The sequence below is a fragment of the Sturnus vulgaris genome, chromosome 16, assembly GCF_052056855.1.
Source record: "Sturnus vulgaris isolate bStuVul1 chromosome 16, bStuVul1.hap1, whole genome shotgun sequence".
Classification (NCBI taxonomy): Eukaryota; Metazoa; Chordata; class Aves; order Passeriformes; family Sturnidae; genus Sturnus; species Sturnus vulgaris.
The window spans coordinates 7,396,605-7,418,246 of NC_142258.1; the positions used below are offsets into that span (position 1 = coordinate 7,396,605).

General features: G+C 41.0%; 2 protein-coding genes across 3 annotated transcripts; one reads left to right on the forward strand and one right to left on the reverse strand.

The window, feature by feature from the left end:
* Positions 1-537: 537 nt before the first annotated feature.
* Positions 538-10,866, reverse strand: UQCRC2 (ubiquinol-cytochrome c reductase core protein 2). The gene is made up of 14 exons (XM_014869187.2): positions 10,714-10,866; positions 8,720-8,812; positions 8,436-8,585; positions 7,936-8,000; positions 6,907-6,963; positions 6,444-6,568; positions 6,058-6,155; positions 5,574-5,631; positions 5,323-5,418; positions 4,290-4,489; positions 3,937-4,017; positions 3,280-3,356; positions 1,637-1,790; positions 538-786 (listed from the first exon to the last, which is right to left on the reverse strand). Exons 1-14 carry the CDS (start codon positions 10,747-10,749, stop codon positions 703-705), a joined length of 1,374 nt encoding a protein of 457 aa, XP_014724673.2. The 5' UTR covers positions 10,750-10,866; the 3' UTR covers positions 538-702.
* A 102-nt stretch (positions 10,867-10,968) lies between these two features.
* Positions 10,969-21,576, forward strand: CRYM (crystallin mu). Of its 2 annotated transcripts, none has more exons than XM_088174387.1 (8): positions 10,969-11,142; positions 11,837-11,987; positions 12,988-13,050; positions 15,127-15,228; positions 16,031-16,214; positions 17,661-17,782; positions 18,634-18,718; positions 19,388-21,576. In XM_088174387.1, the coding sequence occupies exons 2-8, from the start codon at positions 11,850-11,852 to the stop codon at positions 19,450-19,452; spliced, it is 759 nt and encodes a 252-aa protein (XP_088030513.1). In that variant the 5' UTR covers positions 10,969-11,142; positions 11,837-11,849; the 3' UTR covers positions 19,453-21,576. The 2 variants fall into 2 exon arrangements, with proteins under 2 accessions (XP_088030513.1, XP_014724693.1); XM_014869207.2 differs by lacking the exon at positions 10,969-11,142 and adding an exon at positions 11,292-11,642.
* The last annotated feature ends 66 nt before the right edge of the window (positions 21,577-21,642 follow it).

Consider the following 21,642-nt stretch of genomic DNA (forward strand, 5'->3'; position numbering starts at 1 on the left):
AGGCCAGACACGGTGCAAAACTTGGCTTCTTCAAACCCTGAATTTCTTATGATGTATTGTATCTGTTTTCTTTTAATATATGCCTAAACTTGAAAAAAATTATGTCCTGTGAGATTTCAAATTATGTATTAGCTATATATGGATAATCCCCTCAAAGACATCTTCCAGTACTACTTGTGGAGAAGCCACAAAAAAACCAAGATCTCTGCTAGACAATCCCAGACAAGTAGGAACTGCAAGTTCTAAGAAAGGCTAATATATTCATCTTTGTTTGAAGGCAGGTTTCTTTTCTTAATTGATATAAGGATGGTAGAGACAATCTAACAAGAACTTCTCCTGAATATACACAGAATACATAGATAATACATAGTGGTAATTACAGCATTTGTCTTCACTGAACTGATCATTTTTTATAATTTATTTTTTTACACTAACCAAAACTCTGTTTTCGCACTGTGGTTTTTACCTCCAGTGTACAGAGCCAAATTTATCAGCCTTTTTTATACCATTTTCAGTGAAAAAAACTTCTATACAAAATGTATGAACTCAGCACTTTATTTGATGAGTGCAAGCCCACAATTACTCCAGATTAACTTTCTGAAAGAACTGAATTCATAAATAACAAGTTAGTAGTAATTCATTTAGAACATGGTGACTTAGAGCACAGGTCCATCTTGAATCAAATCCATCCCAGATTTGTTTTTACAACTCATCAAGAAAAGGAGTACTTCCCAAATCCCCAGTAGCTGCCATTGATTTCTTCCCACTGATGAACTTCTTTGCAGCCTGAAAATAAATCAGGAAAGTGGATATGAGGAAATATTCACTACAGAGTTGATGCTACTCACAGCATCAGCTTCAAGTTACTAAAACAAAAGACAAATCCTGGCACCACTATAATATACCATGTCAACAATCCTCCTTCTGCTGTATAAATCTAATTGCTTTTAATACAGCTACTCATTACTTTATAATCTAAACAGAAATGGCTGATAGACAGTTGGCTATAAAAGACATGAACTCTAAAAATGGTTATTCCTAGAATAATTATTACACCATAAAATACAGTCTATCTCATTACTACTAAAGCTATTGCTAGTTGGTGCAATACAAATAAGCAATGACTGTGAAAAACAAATTTTGTATTTCAATTTCTCTTTATGATTGATTTTTAGAAATTTGCATCACATGTAAGCAACAAGGTAATGTGCAGTAGCAACAAAGTTACATCAATTCATCACTGAAAGCTGAATTATTTTATTAAACACACTCATTATTCTTGACTCAGGAATCCTAAAAACCTTGACACAGAATCACCTGCACTGGAACTAATATGAAGTTTTCCATAAATATTAGTCAGCAGTTTCAGGTAAATTTTAAGTGAAGAAGGTGAGAATTTTACATAATTCCCAGCTACACTAGTTTTACAGTGTATTAGATTAAAGAGTTTTGTGTTATTAAAGTAAGTGAAGACATCAAAAGATAGCCAGCTGGGATTTGTGAATGAGCTGCCTTTTCTATTTTTAAGATAGTATATATATGTGTGTTTATAAACACACAGAAATGAGCATCAGTTTTCCATAAAAAACCTGACAGAGTGATTAAGGAACACCTGTAGATGATGACACATACTTACATTCACAACATCAGCAGTGGCTACAGAGTCGATTTTTTGAGCAGCAGCAGATGGGGCTGTGTGTGTGCCAGAAACCAGGGCCTCAGAGCCAATTTCATTCAGCAACCCTTTTGAGGTCTCCACTGACATCAAATAGTTGGCTTTCAGCTGATTTCTGCCATCAAACAAAGCATCAAGAATGAGCAAGTTTGTGAGTCCTGCTATTACCTTCCTTACCACCCCATAAATACAAGCAGGTTTTGGTCCTTTTAAACTTCTCAAGGTTGAAAGGTTTCCCTTTTCTAATACAGAAGGATTTCATGGTTAGGAAAGAGGCACCACAAATAGTCCAAGCATGAAAATGACAGGTACTTGAACACCTGCTGTCTCTCCACACAGTAAGATCTCTAGCTCAGGATTTGTTCCTGTCTGGGGTAACTAATGCAATTAGACAAACTATCAGGTTTAAATCTCATCAAGAACAGATGCATGCAGAACAATTTTGTCCTAAGTGACAAAGAAGCAGTGAATGTAAAGGGTCAGGCACCTCCTGTAATAGTTCCATGTTTTGTTAAAAAAGTTTGTTTTTTATGTTTCATGAACAATCACTGCTACATATGAAAATCTTATTTTTGTAAGCCAGTCCTATTCTGAAAAAGATTGAACACTTTTTATAGCTCATTATTAAATAGTTTAGTATTTCTGATTGAATTGCCAGAATCTGCAAATAGAACTGACTGGGTTTGGGGTTTTTTTCAATAAAGGAAAAAGATGAATATAGGAAATGTATGAGGCCATTCCAGACGGGAAACTCCAGAAAAAGAAAGAAAACTAACCACAGCAGCACTGCATGTATCCCTAATACTAGGGAGCTTTGTTAAAAAAAAAGGAACAAAACAAAAAACCACAAAACCCACAACACACAAAACAAATAATGACCAGTATAAAAGTCTAGAATCCACCATTTAGCTACTAGTGACTAAGGCAGAACCAACCATGTCCAGGCTGTCATGTTTTGTGTAAATATGCTTTACATGAAGTCTTGTATTTTACACATGCAACAGACAATATTTTCATTTTGCTACTTGAGTTTGTTGTTTTGCACAGCTGCAGCTTTGAAAGCTCAGTGCAGTTTAACACTACTTGGAGACCCCCTCCCTAAATATTCCTAAGGGCATATATTTCCAGCACTTGTGTACCATCACTAATTCAGTGCTTTACACTTGCACACCCTCATTACTCTCTTTCTTTGAAGATGGTACAGATTGCTTATTATAATTGTTTTGGGAATTCTCAGTGTAACTGTAAAGGGAATTACCTAAATAATGCAATTTAGGATTCTAATTCAAATACATATTAATACTACAGAGTATGATTAAAACGACAGCATCTGCTGATACTTGCTAATTTGAAAGTCTTCAGAAAATATTAACACTTCTCTAACAAGATTTCATTAGGAAATAACACTACTGGAGAATCAGTACAGCTTTGAAAAAGAATATTGATGGGGCTCAGTTTTAATGCAGGACCATGAGCAACTCCCCATGGAAATAATTACAGGATAAGCTCTGCTGTACAGAAATGTCTGTGTGTTTGACAAACAGCTGCATGTTAAGAAACTTCTCCTAACAGCACATGAGACACACTTGCTTTTACACACTTACTTTGCCACTGTGACATCAGCATCGGTGACACCACCCTGAGCAACTGCCTTTACCTGGTTCAAAGCAGCTTTAATGACCTGAGGAAAATTAAATCATTTAAGATTTCTTCCCACCTCAAATTTCAACATGTTATTTCCATTATCTGGTATCTTGAAAGCTTCGAGGGAAGAGCAGCTGACAATGTGAGGACTGTCTGCCCGAACATGATTCTGAGCAGTTTTATAACAAAACTAAAACCAGTATAATAAATGCCCAAAAATGCACAAAATACAGCGTGGATTTTAAATGCACCACAGCACGCAGCATTATTTTATATGGTCTCACCATGTTTCATACGAGTGTTCAGTTCTGCCAGCTTCAAGAGACAGCATGTTCTTCATTATATACTGAGGCTTACAAATGTAAATCAGCTATTACAGTCAGCAAATCAAGGCATTTTACCAACTTCTGTTCATATTATGTATCTGTCCTTCCCACAAAGCAAGTCTCATTCCCAGCTTACAGAGCTAAGTCATAACTGAACATGCAGCATTCTTATACAGGACATCACATGAATTTCCTTTTTTTTTTTTCTTTTTGATGAATTAGTCACTATCTCAAATCAAAATACTGCTGAAGGTTATGTTGTTAATACTTAAATTCTAATCAGCAACTCACCTCCCCAGCATTTGGAGCCTGGGCTATGGTATAAATCCCAAAGAGCCCAGAATCAGAGTAATTAACATTAAATGCAGAAACCTGCAAAACAAACATTATCATCAACTGTTTTAAGTATCAGAGTAATTCAACATCAAGCATTGGAAAATAATTACTATTAGGATCTAAAATACTGTAATTCAAGAAGCTAAACTCCATCTGTGCTCAGGACAGATCAGACTGGAAGCCCTTCACTGATACACTGTAATATGTTCAAGAACAAACCAATTAGGATTCTAGCTGAAGGTAGTAACCTCTCAAAGATAATACACATTTTACTTAAAAATCAGAATACAGTAATCCTCTGAACTTACATCAAATGGCTGGCTGGTTGCTTTAGCAACAGCCTGGGTCAATTTGCTGGTAACATTGCTTCCCCTCTTGACAAGGGGCCCAGCACCTAAAACACACTGCAGCACACTGAAGGCATTTGCTTCTGGGCTCCCAACGACAGCTCCTTCTGCTACAATAGCAGCATGGACAAGGCTATCACCGGTCTGTTTCCTGATTTCTCCTAGAAATACAACAGAATAAAAGTGTTGAATTACAAACTACTGTACATTCAGAGGCATGGAAAAGAAACATTTTCTTTTAACAAGAGAGAAGCCAGGGCCTGAAGTTACTGCATGGCCACTCAGGAAAGCAGCATGAGACTGCAGGTAACTTTAAAAAGTCCTTTACATTCACCATTTTTCTTCTAGTGTAAAACCTACCTTACTGTGACTCATTTGAACCTGACCCTAAACCATACACGGTGTGGGATGCTAAGAGTCTCCACGTAACAAATATCCCAAAAAATAGTGTACCTTCTGTCTGTAATAATATTTATGCTGTCTTATAGAAACCGGTTATTCTAGACAAATACTAAATGCTGGAAACTTTCTTTTTCCCCTTCATGTCTTTACAGAGACATCTGATACTCCAACTAAACAATAGCTGTTGGTAATAGTACAAGACACTGCTCTGAAAGAGCTAAGCATTGCCTTGACTTACAACATTTAACACATCTTCCCTAAATGTCCTCCCTCCACTTCCTGACAGCTCTTAACCTACTCTTACAGGCATCTTACCAAAACTGCCAAGAGAAACCATATAGCAGCTTGTTTTTCACTTTAGAGCAAAAATTATGTCCCAGGTAAAACTTTGTTGAAGAATTGAGTTCAGTTTAATCCCAGAACTTTCCATGGTGGAATCCTCTGCTTATTTAAATACGATATGCATCTGAACTGTCACTTCCAATGCCAACCATTTAGGGCAACTGTACAGTTTTCAGTTGTAACTTTGAATATTACCACATTTATAAACAGAAAATCAATCACTCAGAATAGATACAAGAAACATCCTTACCCCCTCTATAAACAGCCTTTCCACCAGGAGCACCAGATCCACTTCGGATATTTAGGAATTGCTCTGCAACTTGCCTTAAGGTAGCATGCTCTACACCTGCAATACAACAGTTACTCCAAGTAATACAATGACATTGAAAAGCTACAGCAGTTAAATAAAAGCGAAGCCTATTGTATCAGTTTACTTCTACAGAGAATTAAAATTTCTTCAGCAGTTTTCCCATACAACCTGCAGTGTTCATTCATACATACCTATTCCTACGAGAGCCATTCTTGAACTTGTGAAATTGGTCTGTACAAAATGGTGAAGCTGCAACAGTAAATTTGCATTTTAGGGTATTTTGTTTAAAGAACAAAAATCATCTGTGTTTCTGACATAACCCCTTATACTTCTTAAAGCAAATTCCAAAGCTTCCAAAAGGAACTGCCTATACAATGTAATTTTATTGCACTCCCCAGTGACAACTACAAAACCTTTTTATACAAGAACACCTGCATTTCACTGCCAGCCTTACCATCAACAGAAAGCCACTGAATTAACCATCTTCCAACATATGAATATGAGTTCTGTACCCAGTATTAAAAGTTGCATGGAAATAAATTATTTCAATACCAGATCAATAAGGTAGTAAATACTGACTGTATAGATACTAAATTAATTTTCTCTCACAAGTGTCGCCACCTATTCCTGACAAAAAACTGAAACAGATATATAACACAATACAAAGAACCCTACCTGCTCAGAAGTAATTTTTCCAACTCTGTAGTCTGGACAATACAAGGGGTTTGCCAGAGCATTTTTATAAGCTGCAGCATGCAAGTTTTCCAGCACTCCTGAGAGGAACAAAGTTTCAGATAATTAAAACAAGAGCCACGTGTAGTAAAGGTTATGAATGAAACTAAATGAAGGAGAGCTATGGTCCACTTTAAGGACCATAAGATTTGCAAAAGCAGGTCTGAAATAATTCAATTCATAGGGAAGCTTCCAAATCTTTGGGCTGGAGCAATCTGGCCTGAGGCCTTCTATTCTTCTGTAGCTTATTAAAAAGTAACCAAAACAAACATATATACATATATATATATATATATATATATATATGAAAATACCGAAAATACACTTACCAACTTGAGGATTCTGAAGTGCAATTGCTTTATCAACTTTTAATTTGGGCTGAAGATCAGCTACTTCCCATGGTCTGAACTCTGGTGCTGTGGTAACATTCAGGAGATATTCCATTACTGTATCACTAGATTAAAAAAGTTACAAAAGCATTAAACACAAGTAACATGTACTTCTTCTGCAGTTGAAAGCAATTAAAATTAATCTGTAAGCAACACATTAACAACAAAATGCATCACTCAAGCCAGAGCAATTATCAGCACTGCTGTACAAAGCAGGATAATTCAAATCTGTAGCATTTGTATGCTCAGTAACATGACACAGAAGTTGAATGTTAATATAGTAATTTGCTGATTTATTACAAAAGCATGAGGATATTCCACCCACCCTGTAAAATGCCAGTTTTAAATGCAAGCAGTTTTAAAGAAGGCAGCAGTTCCCTTTACAGCCCATCCAGATACCTACACATAATTTCGCAGACATTGAACAGAGTAAGCCATTTTCTCTCTTGTTGCATGCACACTACATGAGAAAAAAAAAAAAATCCATTTCAGCAAAGAACACAGAAGTGAATGTTTACACATACTCCCTGTTGATCAAATTAATCAACAAGGTACAGACTGGAACAACTACTTCATCTTAAATTTGTCTGGGATGAGTGTTTTAACACATACAGAGCAGAAACAGACATAATTAAAACTCACATCTTCAGTATTCAAGTAATAATATTCAAGTAATAACAAGTCTCTTGTGACCATCAGAATTTAAGATGCTACAATAATTCAAGGTTAAATAGCAAATAAAGTTGAATAGCAAAACATGAAAAAAATGTGCTTATGTATTAAACAAAGCAATTTAGAAATTAGATCTTTGGGCAGAAAACATAGTCGATCTTATCCTTTTCTTCAACATATTTGTTACTGACTGGACCAGAAAAAGGGTAGAGTCGTAAACCACTATTTTTAACCAAATTCTAGATTAAAAAAAAAAAGATCTCACTGGATGATTTCAAGATACACTGAAAGAAAGCAGGCACAGTGAGATCCGTCTTTTATTCCTCTTAGTCTTGTTTTCTAGGATTAAAACTCTCAAATCACAAAAGCTAACTACTGTCTTTACTGTTCTCAAGGTTGCAATCTATTAACAAAAGATGGAGGAAGAAATAAAATCTTCTGACTTTAGGAAGTTTATTCTCAAAGCCTGCAAAGGCAGAAAGAAAATTAAGCTTCTAGACAAATTATATTTCTTCAGTGTACACAATATTTATATTTTGTTTACTAAAAGTTGTTTTTAAAATACAAATAATGAGCGTAGCCTTGAAGCTTAACAGAACAAAAAGTACAACATCTTCCTTGACAACATTCACTATTCAAGTACCACCTCCACACAGGAGCTTATCCACCTACACATTGTTGTGCTTATTGTCTTTTGTTTCCTTTAGTCCTAGAGCTCATTTGTATCTCACCAACACAGATTATCTATGTGGGTACAAACCTCAGGCTGCCCCCAACAGCTTCAATGCCACGAGTGATCCGGAAGGAGGAAGCTCCTTTAGTGGTCTATTAAACAAACAAAAAAAGGGCAACTTACAATTCTAGCTATTTAAAAAACAGATATTGAGTTACTGATGGCAGCAATAAGAGAAATACTCCACACATACACAAAATTGACTTTGTATCAGCCACCTGAACTAATTCCTACCGCAGCTTAAATAAAATAAGTTATGTGTCTGTTTGAATGTAGATATACTATAGATATCTAGTTTAAGACACCAGAGGAAAGCATAATTATAAATGAGTATTACTCCTCCTCTTCCAGAAGCACTACCATGTCTCCTGCACTGAACCACATAACCCAGTACCACTGTACACTGTTCTCCACTTTGTAAGATCTCTTACATTAAATTTTACCATACCATTTATTTTTACAATTATTAACCTTTGATCATTCCACCTACTGTCATTAACATAATAACAAAGGCAATGAACACCTACCAAATTAGATGCAAGACGAAGCAAGTGAGCAGTTCCCAGGTTACTGGTCGTTTCATATCTGCTGCCTGTTTTAATAAACACACCAATTCTTGAAGTTGGAGAGAAGTTTTCCAAAGATGCAATAACTAAGCCATTTGGTAATTTTGTGATCTGTATTAAAAAGAAAAAAAAACCTTTGTTTTCATTCAGTGGGAAGTACTTACCACAGCTCTGCCTTGATCAAGTTTTAAAAAATAAATTCAAAAGAGAGGGGGAAAAAACCCAACCTATATTTTCATACTGACCTCAAGATCCTGAGACTCTGGAGATAATTTCACTTTTGCTGCAGTTGGTGAGGGTGAAGCTTTAGGAGCTACTTTAAGTGAGTAAAATCTCTTCTAGAGGAGAAAGCATAAGAGAATGGATTTCCTTAATTAGTTCATCACGTTTCCTTACATACTGAAAAATAATCTGATTTTAAAGTAGAAATACAATGAAGGACTTCCAACATGGAGTAAAAACAGTGTTTTCCTTGTAATTCCTCTGATTACTTTTTACACCAGTAGAACCTGTGCTATGACTTACACAAGGACTCTAGAATGTCAAGAAATAGCAATGTAAGAATCTTTCCTCCCCTCCTCTCTTTGCTGTGCAGTGGGTATCCCTCTCCATCACACAGTCAGGAGCACACCTGCAGAGCAATTAACTGAACCAAGAGCCACAACAATCCACACATGCAGCACAACACCTTGGAAGTAACTTTAAATTCCTTAAGTGCAGGCAGTCCAGCTCCTGAAGAGTCACCTCAGAGTTCCAACCTGCACCGAGTGCTGCATGCGAAGAGGACATGGAGGCAAGTCCCCAGCCTGCAGTTTGGACCTGATAAAATAGGTCCAGAGGAGATCATCATGAAGATCAAAGGAGAGGAGCACCTCTGCTACACAGACAGGCTGAGAGAGCTGAGGGAGTCCAGCCTGGAGAAGAGAAGGCTCCAGGGAGACCTCGCTCTAGCCTTGTACTACCTTAAAAGGACTCTTAAAAGAGATAGAGAGGGACTTTTTACACAGGCAGATAGTGAAAGGACAAGGGGAAAAATTTTAAACAGTCAGTTATATTAGATTTTAGGAAGAAATTCTTCCCTGTGAGGCGACGAGATAGTGGAACATGTTGTCCAGAGAATTTCTGGATGCCTCATCCCTTGAAGTCTTCAAAGCCAGGTTGGACAGGGCCTGGAAAAACCTGGTGTAGTGTATGATGTCCCTACCCATGGCAGGGGACTAGAATGACATGATCTCTAATGTCCCTTCCAATTCAAACCATTCCACGATTCTAGGATTTTAATAGCCAGAAGGAGTCCTTCACACAAAAGAGGTGAATATCATAAGAACCCTGCCTTCAGCAGCTGGCAACAGAAATAAAGACTACTGATTTCAAATCTGAAATGTTATTACTTTCCACCCGCTTTAGAAGTTGCTTATACTGGTGAATTTACATATTACTCTTGTTTTCACATTAAAAGATAGCTTTATTCCCATGCATCTCAAGGTGAAAACCGAGTGACAGAAACACCACTCGGCTGTACGGATGCCAATGATGTAATGCCCATTGCTTTTCACTGTATGAACCTAGGAAAAACTCCTTTCCTCCCTCACCAAGGGTTTGGTAAGACACCTAGTTTTAAACTCTAATAAGTCTACTTATTTATGAACTACTACTACATATCTAAAACTGACTCACAAACACGCTGTCACCCAGAGGTCATTCTCCATCCCACTCGAGCGCATTTCCAGCGGACATCCAACACAGGTTCTACCCAGCTGTCCGAGAGCCTCTGGGAACGACAAGCCCTCTGCCCCCTCCTCGCCTCCAGAACACGCCAAGCGCCAATGCCAAGGGCACCACCTTGTCTCAAGCAGTCGAAGCTTCTCCAGCGCGGCGGGATCCCCTCACCTCCCTTCTCTCCGTGCCCCGCCGGACGCTGCCGGGCGGCTCTGGCAAAGCCTGGGGCGCCGCTCGCTGCGGGGCGCTCTGGACCCGGCCCGCGGCCTGTCTGACCTTCAGCCGCCGTCCCGCTGCGCCGCCCGCCGGCCCGGCCCGGCCCAGCCCTGGCGCCCACCCGGATTCCGCGGGCATCCCGGCAGCGCCGCTGCCACGGCCGCTGCCCACCGTCCCCTGCCCGGCTTACCGCCCCGGGCTGGCCGGGGTCAGGCCCACCCGCAGCCCCCGGGCCCAGACAGCGGCTGTCACCGCCAGTTGCGCCTGTCCCGCACCGCGCACGACGCGCCCGCATCCCGCTCACCGAGAGGGAGCGCGCGGCCATCGGGAACCCCTTCATCCTCCCGCGCCCCTGGGCTCGGCCCCGGCCAGAACAAGATGGCTGTCCCAGAGGGAGACCCCGCCTTCCCGGCACGCCCCGCGCCGCGCTGACCTTCCAGCGAGCGCACCCCGAACTCCACTGCTCCGCCGGGCGGCCACAGCGCCGCGGCGCGGGCACCAGGGGCTGTGCGCGGGCACCGCGGGGTGTCGCCCCCTCCCGGGCACTGGGAGCTACGACACCCTGCGGCGCGCGGGGTCCCGGTGGCGACGGTCCCTCGGGGCCATGCCTCAGAGCGCGGGGTCTCGCTGGCGGCTGTCCCTCGGGACGCGGGGTCCCGGGGTAGCTGTGCCCAACCTATGTCAGGACCATTCCCTGGAGTTCGCAGCCGCCGTCCCGCCGAGCGGTGCCTGGGTGAGGCGGGACAGCGGCGGTGCCTGCGGGTGCGACAATCCCCGGGGCGCCGGAGCCGCCCTCGAGCACGATTTTAGTACCGACATCGCGGCGTGTCCGCCGTGCCCGTGAGGGGCGTGGGGCGCGGAGGCGGAGCCGGGAGCGGCGGGGCGGTTCCGCGGGGCGGTTCCGCGGCGGGGCCGGCGGCAGCGGGGCTGACCCGGCGAGTTCTTGGCGGTGCGGGAGGTGCGCCGTGTCGCACTCTCGCAGTCCCGTCAGCCCGTCCCGTCAGCCCGTCCCGTCCCATCCTATCCTGTCCTGTCCGGTCCCGTCCGCCCGGCTCTCGCCATGGGCTCGACTCCGCCCGTGTTCATCGGCGCCGAGGAGGTGGAGAAGCACCTGCACCGCGCCAGCCTCCTGCTGCCGGCGCTGGAGGCCGCCCTGGCCAACTTCTCCGCGGGCGCGGCGGGCGGGGTGGTGCAGCCCGTGCGCACCGTGCTGCCCGTGCCCCGCCACGGCGGGTGAGGGCACGGCGGGGCCGCCCCGGCCCGACGGCCAGCGGGGATAGCGGCAACGGGGGGCGGACTCGCGGCGGGGAAGGGACCGGGTGGGCGGGTTTGGAGCATTAGAAAAGGTCCTTTGTACCGAGTTACAGATGAACCGGCCGGTAGCTGGCTGCGGGCTCCCGTGATAACGCAGGTAATTCTCCCCCGAGGTACCTCGGAGTCATGCCCGCGTACAGTGCTGCAGACGATGCGCTGACAACCAAGCTGGTGACTTTCTATGAGCACCTGAAGGACTCCTCTGTGCCTTCTCACCAAGCGACTGTCCTCCTATTTGACCCCAGCAATGGTACTTTGAAAGCTGTAAGTTCTGTGTGTCCTGCATTCTTCTCTGCTCATGCTGTCAGTTCTCACTTCTGGAGCTGGCGTAAATTGGCCTGAGTTTACCAGCAGGATTTGTCCCAAAGCTGTCTGTCTTTTGTTTCTGTTAAACTGAATTCACCGTGCTATTTACTGCTGCTTATGATTTGAATCAGATAGCTCAGAGTATAACTGGAAGATAGAAGTGATTAGGAGAAGTTTATTTTGCATTTTAAAGCAAAGATACCCCCCACCTTGCTGGGTGAAAAATGGATCTTGAACCATCTTAAGTTTCAAGTTGAAAGAGATTTACAATTTGCATTGCAGGGAATAATATTGAGTCTGATTACCTTTTCTTTCTTTAAAGAATTTAAGATTTTTTTTAAAAATAGTGATGATTTGCATTGCAGTTTAGTAATAATGATTTATTAAAGGGACAAAATTGGACAAGTATACTATCTTGGGTTCTTCTACCAAACATCTTGGGTTTTTGGCCCCATAATTAATATGTATGCAGTAGCTAGTGGACATTGAGGCAGGAGTGTCCCATGTGTGATACACATTTGAGGAATTCCGTGATTCCCTGTCACCCCTCTGTACAGACCAGGACAGTGAAGGACAGTGGGGAACCACTGCTGGCTTGCACTGATCCCTGGTCTTCCTGGAGTGCAGAGTATTGGAATCATATCCATGTATTCCCTGTGCTGGAGACCCAGGGAAGCGCAGTGCATCAGGAGCTGGGTGAGTTAGAGGTGACTCTTCTCTGACCATTTTCACTCCTTTTGTGCTGACGGAATAATATGGAAGAAGTGGAATAAACAGAGAATCTGCCCAGTTTAAACTGGTCTTTGTATGGTTTGTGGTTGCTATGATAATAGTTGCCAACTTCTACATGTGTATATCTTTTATATCTGAAATACCACATCATTCACTAATTGGATGAAAATGCTTGGTATTTATTAATTTTTCAGTGTTCACTTCAGTCTGTTTGATTTTTTTAAAGGTCCTGGATGGAAGTGTCATTACAGCAAAACGAACAGCTGCAGTTTCTGCCATTGCTACCAAGGTGTGTCTTCTGTTCTCTAAGTGGGCCTTGGAGTTATAAAATAACTAGAATGAATGATGCAAATGGCTTGTCATCCAATACAGCTTTCAATTAGATTTATCATAGCATATGCATTTCAGGGAAAACTTAAACTCACTGTTTTGAGTCAGTCATGTCTGGCTTTAACACTTTGTGCGTGATTGAAGAAGGAACCTGAGCTATATTTTTGTGGCTTCTATTGCACCCTCTTCTAGAAATTTACTGAGCTGTCTTTCAGTGTATTTTCTTTCTTTTGTGTTTGTGTTAATATGCCCCTTTATGGCTTTGGGTGATGTAGCTGTGGTGATATATTGAATTTTATTTAGATAGATGCCTTCTGCTGTCAGGACAGGAGAGGTGGGTTGCACTGGACCCGTAAAAAGAGAGAAAAAGCACATTTTCATTTCTCTTAAGATAGATGATGCCCAGTATAGATGAATAATTTGTCCAGAGGTGTCTGTCTATCTGTCAGTGTCTCTGTTGTCACTGGAAGGTGTCCAGATGACTGTCCCTGACCATGGGCATAAACTTCAGTGTCTAAAGACAGGTGAGGTGTATCTGGCTGTGTGTTCCTTTGTATCACTTCAATTTCAGTTGGAAATTGTTGTGTTGGAATTCTATTTAAAAGCTGTTTTTGGCTGGGCTGCCAACAGCAGGAACAGAACAAGTGCCTGTGCATTGCACAGCAGCGTTTTGGCCTTCACCTCAAAGGCTGAGGCAATAAGAAGAAGGCCAGAGCTGAAAAAGACTGTTGTTTGTCACTCCTCAGCTTTGCAACAGAATGAAGGCTGATCTCACCATTTTGTTAGGGGCAGTCCTCATGCCAGGGTGACTCTATCCATGGCAATGGAGCTACACTGGCATAAAATTGAGTGAAGGACCTGTCCTCAAGAGCTGCTCCTGAACCAAAGGACAGAATGATTTACAATGAGCTCCTTGGACAGGAGGTTACAGGACCTCGTTCATTTTGTCCATTCTGTATTTGGTCAGTTCTGATGGTTTTTATGCAGTCCATGCTGGCTTCAAAGGAGCTTGGCTGCTGAAGGTAGTTCAAGATCAAATCCCTCATTGTCACCTCTTGTTTTGGAAATTTTCTGGAGTGTTTGAGTTTAGCTCATATTTGTCATCTTCTCTTTTTTATGGCATTTGCTTTTCAAAGACCCATGCTCTTATGCAAAGGACCTTTGAAATCAATGCTTCAGCGTCTTTAAAAGGCACATTAAAACAAATTCTTTTTACTGAAAAATGGGATCAATGAGATTTTTTTCCGTTTTGTTTGCAGCAGAATAAACCTCGAGAGCCTAGACAATTCTAAAGCTTTTAGGCAGGAGTGAGTGGCCACAGAAAATGCATAAACAAGACACAAGGGTAGATTAGGGCTGGACTCCAGCAGCTCTGTCCTCTCCTTTGCCAAGTACTGGTGAATCACAGACAAGAACTAAACCAAAAAACCAAAGCCAAAAACCAAACAAATAAAAGCAACTGTAGAACTGAATTTTATTATTTGTTCCTCAGAACCATCCCTACTTCTACAATGTCTGTGTATCATGGCTCTTGTAATGCCAAGATATGCTTGTGGTGTGATTTATGGCTTCAGTGAATTCAAAGAGCTTGATTAGCGTGGGGCTGCCAGGACCAGTTTACCTGTGTCAGTACTGATAGTTTTTGGGATTCTGAGCCCTGCTTTCAGCCAGTGCAGAACATCAGCACTGTGGTTTTACACTTAACCAGCCACATGGGTGTGTTAATATTGGAATGTGCTGAGGCCCTGGAACTTGCTGTTCGTGCTGTCGCATCTTAAATCTGAATTTCAAGTCAGACAAATCAACACTGGAATTAAGCCAAGATGTGCCTTGGTGCTACTAATGCTTGCTTTTGCCTTTAAAAAAAGCCCAATATATATAGTGATTATTGAATATTTGTTTATATACTTTTTTGTTGTTTGAAAGGACTACCAATGCTGCTTTCTTTTGTAGTATCTTGATATATATTTGTAATACCTGTTAATATATTGTCCTTACATATTCTCTTTTGTTTTTTTATTTCTGATACTTTCAGTTGTTAATGCCAGCTTTTGCAGAAGTGCTGTGCATTTTGGGAGCTGGTGTTCAAGCATACAGCCATTATGATATCTTCACAGAACTGTTCACATTTAAAGAGGTAACAGACACATTTTAAGAGGATACATTTATTTTTCTCTATTATGTTGCAGGATTCATTATAAAAATAGTACAGCCAGTGAAGTTGTATCATGTCAGGCTGGTATGGAGTTCCTGTTTCCCAGAGCAGCCTTCACAGTGCTGAGCACTGGCAGCTCAAAGGTTCTGATAACACCCCAGTGTTTTGGCTACTTCTGAGCAGTGCTCACACAACATCAAGGCTGTCTCCAACATTTGTTTCTGTTCTGTTAAGCTGCCTTTATATTGACCCACAAATTTTCCATCTTATTTTTTCTTCCTTCTCCCTTTGCTGCTGGGGAGGGGAGTGATGAAACAGTTTTGTGGGCACCTGATACCCAGCCATGGTCAATCCACCATAAAATCATATTTTGGTTCTGATTCTACAGAACTCAAGTTGGAGCAGCAAGAATTTCTTGCTCAAATGTTGATATTTGAAAAGAAAAAAGATTGGAATCAAAGTTGTTTCAGATAGCTTTTTGTCTGAGAAGATCCTACTGTATATGCCATACTTGGATAAGCTTTTTGTGACTTTCCCCTAAATGTATTTTTCAGAAATATTTGCATTTTATAAGAACAGCTCTACAAGGACAAAACAGGCATTCAAATGTAGCTGAACACTCATGAAATTTACTCACTTGTATGATAAGAACATTAAAGGGAAAAGAACCTACAACCTTTAGGAAACGTTTAACTATCTACTGCAAACTTAATTTAAGTGTTCTGTTTCAACAAGAAGAAATTCTCCCAGTGAACTTGTGTTTGTTTTGTTTCTCTCCCTGCAGGTGAGGATATGGAATCGCACCAAGGAGAAGGCAGTGAAGTTTGCCGGCTCTGTCGGCGGCCCCGTGCGGGTCTGCTCCTCGGCGCAGGAGGCGGTGACCGGGGCTGATGTGATCGTGACAGTCACTATGGCAACAGCTCCCATCCTCTTTGGGGACTGGGTGAAGCCGGGGGCCCACATCAATGGTACGTTCTGCTCCCAGTGTGTACAGCAGGTGTTTATTGGCATCACCTTCTGCTGAAAAGCAGTTCTCTGTGCTTCATGGAATGAATGGTCTTTACATTTTGACTTTTCCTCTTTAGTGAGGACCATTTTCCCAGCCCTGTCCTCCTGGAGACAGAATGCCTGCATAATCCAACAGAAGATTTTTGCTCGGGCATGGGATTTGCTCTTTTCCCATTTGCTCTTTTCTTAGTGGAGCATCATCTTTGCCTTCACGTTGTCATTATTCTCACCTTGCTCTCCATTTAAATAACCCACAAAGGAGAAACGTTCTTTCCTAAGTAGTTACTGCACATTGTTACATTGCCCTTGTGGTATGATCTTTTCTTTCACCAATTTTGTGATCTTCTCTATTTGTTTCTTTGGGGGTGATCACACCAATTTACTTTTTCACTTGAGTTATGAAGATGCAATAACTGATTTAAAAACATCATAATTTAACCTCTAATTATAGTGAGGTTTGGAAGGGTGCTTTTTTTTTGTTGTCTGCCTTATAATGATGTTGCCACACCATTGTTTGGAGTCTCTGAACGTGCCTCTGTTTGTTTATTTTTATTAACTGTGGGCCTTGTTCAGATGACCTTGTGCACTTGCCAGATAGCATGGTAATAAGACAAAAGCAAGTTCTCAAAGGGAATAGTTTAAAGAAAGGTCCCACATTCCAGCAGCATCCTACCAATTTTTCAAACTCGATTTAGTCCTTTGTCATTGAAAGTTGCTGTCTGTGTTGTGTCATGGCATGGAAGCCAGAAATGCAACAAAATCAATTAAGGTCCACAGTCACTGAGATGACACAGACTTCCTTACTTACTTTCTTCCTTACTTGCCTTTTTTAACCTTCATTGAGGCATTTGTACTGTTTGAAGAGGCATTTGAGCAACAAATGCAAATTTAGAAAATGCAAATTTATTGTTCCTTAGTTGGACATGTAAAAAAATATCTGAATACGGTCTAACTGGGTAGTCCTCTTAGTTTTTGTTGAGTTTCTTGTTTGCTTGTTTTTTAAGCCCATAACAAGTTGATAATGATCTTGGTGCTGTGTATAAAAAATTAAGCTCCATGATTTGTTTTCAGTTTCTCTGGTTAATGATAATCTAATAAAGGTGTGTAAAATTCATTTGGTAATGATCTGATGAAAACAAGGATATAAGAGATAACAGACAAAAGGGAGAGGACTTTTTTGCCTCAGCTACTCAGACTCTTGTGAGAATATTTTACTGACATAACGAATCCTGAATTTTTTTTTGTTGTCCTATCAATCAGTATTTCTCCAAGGCTAACACTGGATTTTTTGTACATTACATTTCCATAGTAGCGTTGATTGTTGCTTCAGATGTGTCTTTTGAACAAAATGTGGTTTGAATTTATTTTGAACATTGCTCCCAAGTTCATCAGTTTTGTTGCTTTAGCTGTTGGAGCAAGCAGACCAGACTGGAGAGAACTGGATGATGAGCTGATGAAGAATTCCGTTCTGTTTGTGGATTCCAGAGATGCTGCTCTTACAGAATCGGGAGATGTTATTTTATCAGGGGTAAGACTTTCTGAAACAATGGCCTTTATTTTTGTGGCAATTGGCTTGCATTTGAAATGAGTTGGTATTGATGATGTCCTGCATTCTAACCTTTGGGGCATCAAATGTAATTGTTAACACTTTCCAGGCAGGGGTTTAAAGATAAACTGGTTTTAAACTGTGACTGCTCTGTCTGTGACCAAACCATGCAACCTCATTATGTGATACCATATTACAGCAGCATGTTTGCAGCATTGGCTTTTGATGATAACAATGTATTGCTGTTGAAAGACCTACATTTCCTGCAGTGTTTGGTTATCGTAAATATTCTTCAAATCTATTTATTAAAACCTGTAGCTTTCCTCCCATGAGATTTCAGTGTGATTGACACTGAATGGAGCAGCCCAAAGAATGGACCACACAAGCCAAGCAGACAATGATCAGCACAGATTTGCCAGCAGGGACTCTTTGAGGTTCAATGGAGTTTTCTTTTTCTCTTTTAATGTGTCTGCAGGATAAATATGATTTACATTTTTGAGGTTTAACATAAGAGCTCCAGATATGGTAATGTGTGTGGAATCCCATGTGTTTTGTTGGACAAGTAACAAGCTATCCACTGTAAAAAAACTTACTGGCTGAGGAAAGTCTGCCGGCTGTTTTTCTTTGAAAACCATTCTGCTCCTCTGATTTCTGTCCAGTTTCTATATAATTTGTCTGAATGTTGATCTGCTTCACCATGGAAAGTAATCAGTTTTGGGATGCAGCACTGGAGGAGTTCTTTCTTTTGAAGTCACTCAGAAGAAAAGAGTTTTTTTCCTCTTGATGTATGTAAGGGTATTATGACTTTGTATAAATATGTATTTTTTTCACAGGCGGAGATTTTTGCTGAGCTGGGGGAGGTATTGAAGGGTACAAAACCAGCCCTGCCTGAGAAAACAACAGTGTTTAAATCGTTGGGTAAGAACAGCCCCTCCTGTGTCCAAGTCTGACAGAAAACAATGCCTTGTTCTTTATTAGGTCCCCCATGCGTGGGAAAGCTGCTGATCATCTTCAGAACCGCTGTGGCAATGCACTGTCCACAAGAAAGTAGACTGTGATTTGCATTTTCCCTTTTAATTTCCCTTCTTATTTATCTAGCAGGATTGATGTAATGAAAAGTGATAGGAAAGCAGGCAAACAATAGAAGTCCATTTTCCATTTCACAGTTGTTCAAGACATGACTGCAGCATTTATTAATAGAGCTCCAGCCCGACTGCCCCGCTGTTCCACCCGTGGGGTCTGTCTGACCTGAGACAATGTGACAGTGTCCTGTGGGGCTGGGGTTTGGGGAAGGGTGGCACTGGGGATGAATTACCATGCTCTGAGCTACATGACATCTCCAGAAGGGCCCAGTTGTGATATGAACACTAAGAATTAGATTCCTACTGTTACATTAACTTCTTACAGCACACCCAACACCGCATGATGGCTATGGACTTTGAATGTAACACTGTAGGTGTTTGGGATGGGAAATAACTCCTGTTCCTGTCCAGTTAGATAATGTCCTGAGTCTTCCTGTTCCCTTCTGAAGCAAAATTATTTGTACAGTTGAATGACTGCTGGAAGGTAACTTCAATTCTTTTTCAGGGATGGCAGTTGAAGACACAGTAGCAGCAAAATTTGTTTATGATGCGTGGTCAGCTGGTAACTAAAGAGAGAAGTCTGCAATGCCAATGAGGCCAAGAAAATTGTTTGCACTTAGCTTCCTTGAATCCTGTGTTAACAAGAAAGGCACCAATCCTATCTGAATGTGGCCCTTCTAGAGCATTCAAGAAGGAAAAGTAAAATTTCAGCAATAGACTAATTTCTAAAGTCTTCTAATTTCAAGTATTAGATACTTGCAGTATTGCTAATAAATGTCTCTCTTTTGTAACAGCAAATATTAGCTGTTTGCAATGATGCTAGCAAGGGTATCTTTACATATTTTGGTGTAATTCTGGAATCAATGCCTTTCCTCCCTAATTATTTATGTAGCAGAAACCTGTGTGTAGATTTTATGGTTTCTAGAGGGATAATTCGTTCTAGTGTAAAATACATCAGTTATGTAGAATGGACTCTGGCATCATATTTACCTGTGATGGTACTTTAAATGCAACTGTGTGTTTCAGTGCTCCAGTGACAGTGACCTTATCTTCAGCCTCCTGGGTACACAGCCCACCTCTAAGTCCTGGACACACCTTCCCTTCCAGCTCACACTAGAAGTCACCATTTTTTTCACCCCTTGCAATCCACCTTCCTTTGCCCTCAAACTCAGTGGTTTTTCTTTTTAAGTGCACAGTTCTGAGAGGGGGTTTATGTAAATAACCATACCTCCTTACAGTTAGGTTTCTGCTCAGTACCTCCTTAGCACATGCCTTGCTGGGATATTGCCATTTTCATATTGCAAGGAGTTGCACAGAATGGGAGAACTAGTATGTGTTTTGAGTTAACTTTTATATGTATGCTGTAAGAAGATTTTGCTATTGATCTGTGGTGCCTCTAAGTAGTTTTTCTAAACTTCTTGAAGGCTGAAACAACACAAACTGATTTCAAGTATACAGGCAAAATTTTCAGTTTGGCTGTACCATGCTTCAATTGCTAATTGTTCTATTATCACAGATATTAGCTGGGACAGGAATTTTCATGATTCTTTCCTAGCAGAGCAACCCAGTGACATAAGGAAAAGTTCCAGTTTTGTGCTGTTATGCAACTGCCTTGCAAAAGAGTGAGCATCTGCTGAAAAACAGCTATTGCCCTGGAAACAAATTCCTGTCTCAGGCTCACAAATTGTGCCTTGTGAAATTTTATTTCATTCGCTTATTATTTCATGCAGACTATTAAGTGTTTCTTCATGCTGTGGAAGAGTTGGATGACAGGGTATTTTATAACATGCCAGTAGAATAGAGCAGAGCAACAGGAAGAGGAGGGTCAGGAGCAGCTGGCATGAAAGGCCTGGAGGGTGCATAGGTAAGTGTAGAAGAGGTTAATGAGTACAGTGCAGGTGTGATGTAAATAATACTCCCAGTTATAAGCCTGATGTAAGCTAGTTGGAAAATGTACTAACTGGAGGAGGTAACACAGAAAGATACCAGACCACTAAGGGGGTTGAAGGATGTTTCATGTGGATCCAAACTGAACTCCACTGATCCTGTTTATTCCATCAGAAAGAAAAACAGAAATTTTTCTATTAGCTTTTGCATTTAATTGTAGCAAAACTACTCTTCTGTTTTTACATGTCTTGTTTCTTCTCTGTCGTTTCTGAAGTGTTCAGAAATTTGTGCTGACTTAGTTTGTTACTTCAGTCATGCAGAACTACACTAACCTGAGGAAAACATGAAAGCAAACAATGCTCTCAATATTCAAGAACTCCTTGGGAACTTGCAATTAATAATTATGACAGTATTATCCCAGTTCTGTGCCAGTGATATACCAGATTTGTAATTTGAAGTAAGATGTAGTGTTTGGAAAGATGACAAGTCCAGTTTATTTTCACATCTACTCCTCTACAGGATATGCACTTTAAAAAATAAATGGAGCCAGTCCAAAGACCTGGTTCTGAAAACCCACATTGTTCTCAGCTTCATTGGCAGTGGGAGATTTTGGGAGCCTGGCTTCAGTGTTGTACCTCTGATGTCATGAAGATAATTTGGTTTAGTTGTGATGGGAATTGTTTGGATGCCAGCTTTAGATTTTTTGAGGGGAAATAATAGCATCAATTTCTATATTTCCTTCTCTTACAAATTAGTGGATTATGAAATTGTGTAACTTGCATTTATATTAAAATCAAATAGATACTACTGCTTTTCTTTGACTTTCATTTTGTTGTCCATGTCTTTTCTGGTTTGTGGTTGATTTATTTGAAG

Bases quoted from the DNA above. Each gene is read 5' to 3' on its own strand.
- UQCRC2 (XM_014869187.2), bottom strand. From the start codon at position 10,749: ATGAAGGGGTTCCCGATGGCCGCGCGCTCCCTCTCG. The intron at 6,964-7,935 runs GTTTGTACCCAC...TTTCTCATGTAG, and splicing joins GCTGTTGGGGGCAGCCTGAG to TGTGCATGCAACAAGAGAGA. The intron at 6,156-6,443 runs GTAAGTGTATTT...TGTTCCTCTCAG, and splicing joins ACTTCAGAATCCTCAAGTTG to GAGTGCTGGAAAACTTGCAT.
- CRYM (XM_014869207.2), top strand. From the start codon at position 11,470: ATGGGCTCGACTCCGCCCGTGTTCATCGGCGCCGAGGAGGTGGAGAAG. The intron at 11,988-12,987 runs GTAAGTTCTGTG...ATTTTTTTAAAG, and splicing joins GCAATGGTACTTTGAAAGCT to GTCCTGGATGGAAGTGTCAT. The intron at 16,215-17,660 runs GTACGTTCTGCT...TTGTTGCTTTAG, and splicing joins GCCGGGGGCCCACATCAATG to CTGTTGGAGCAAGCAGACCA.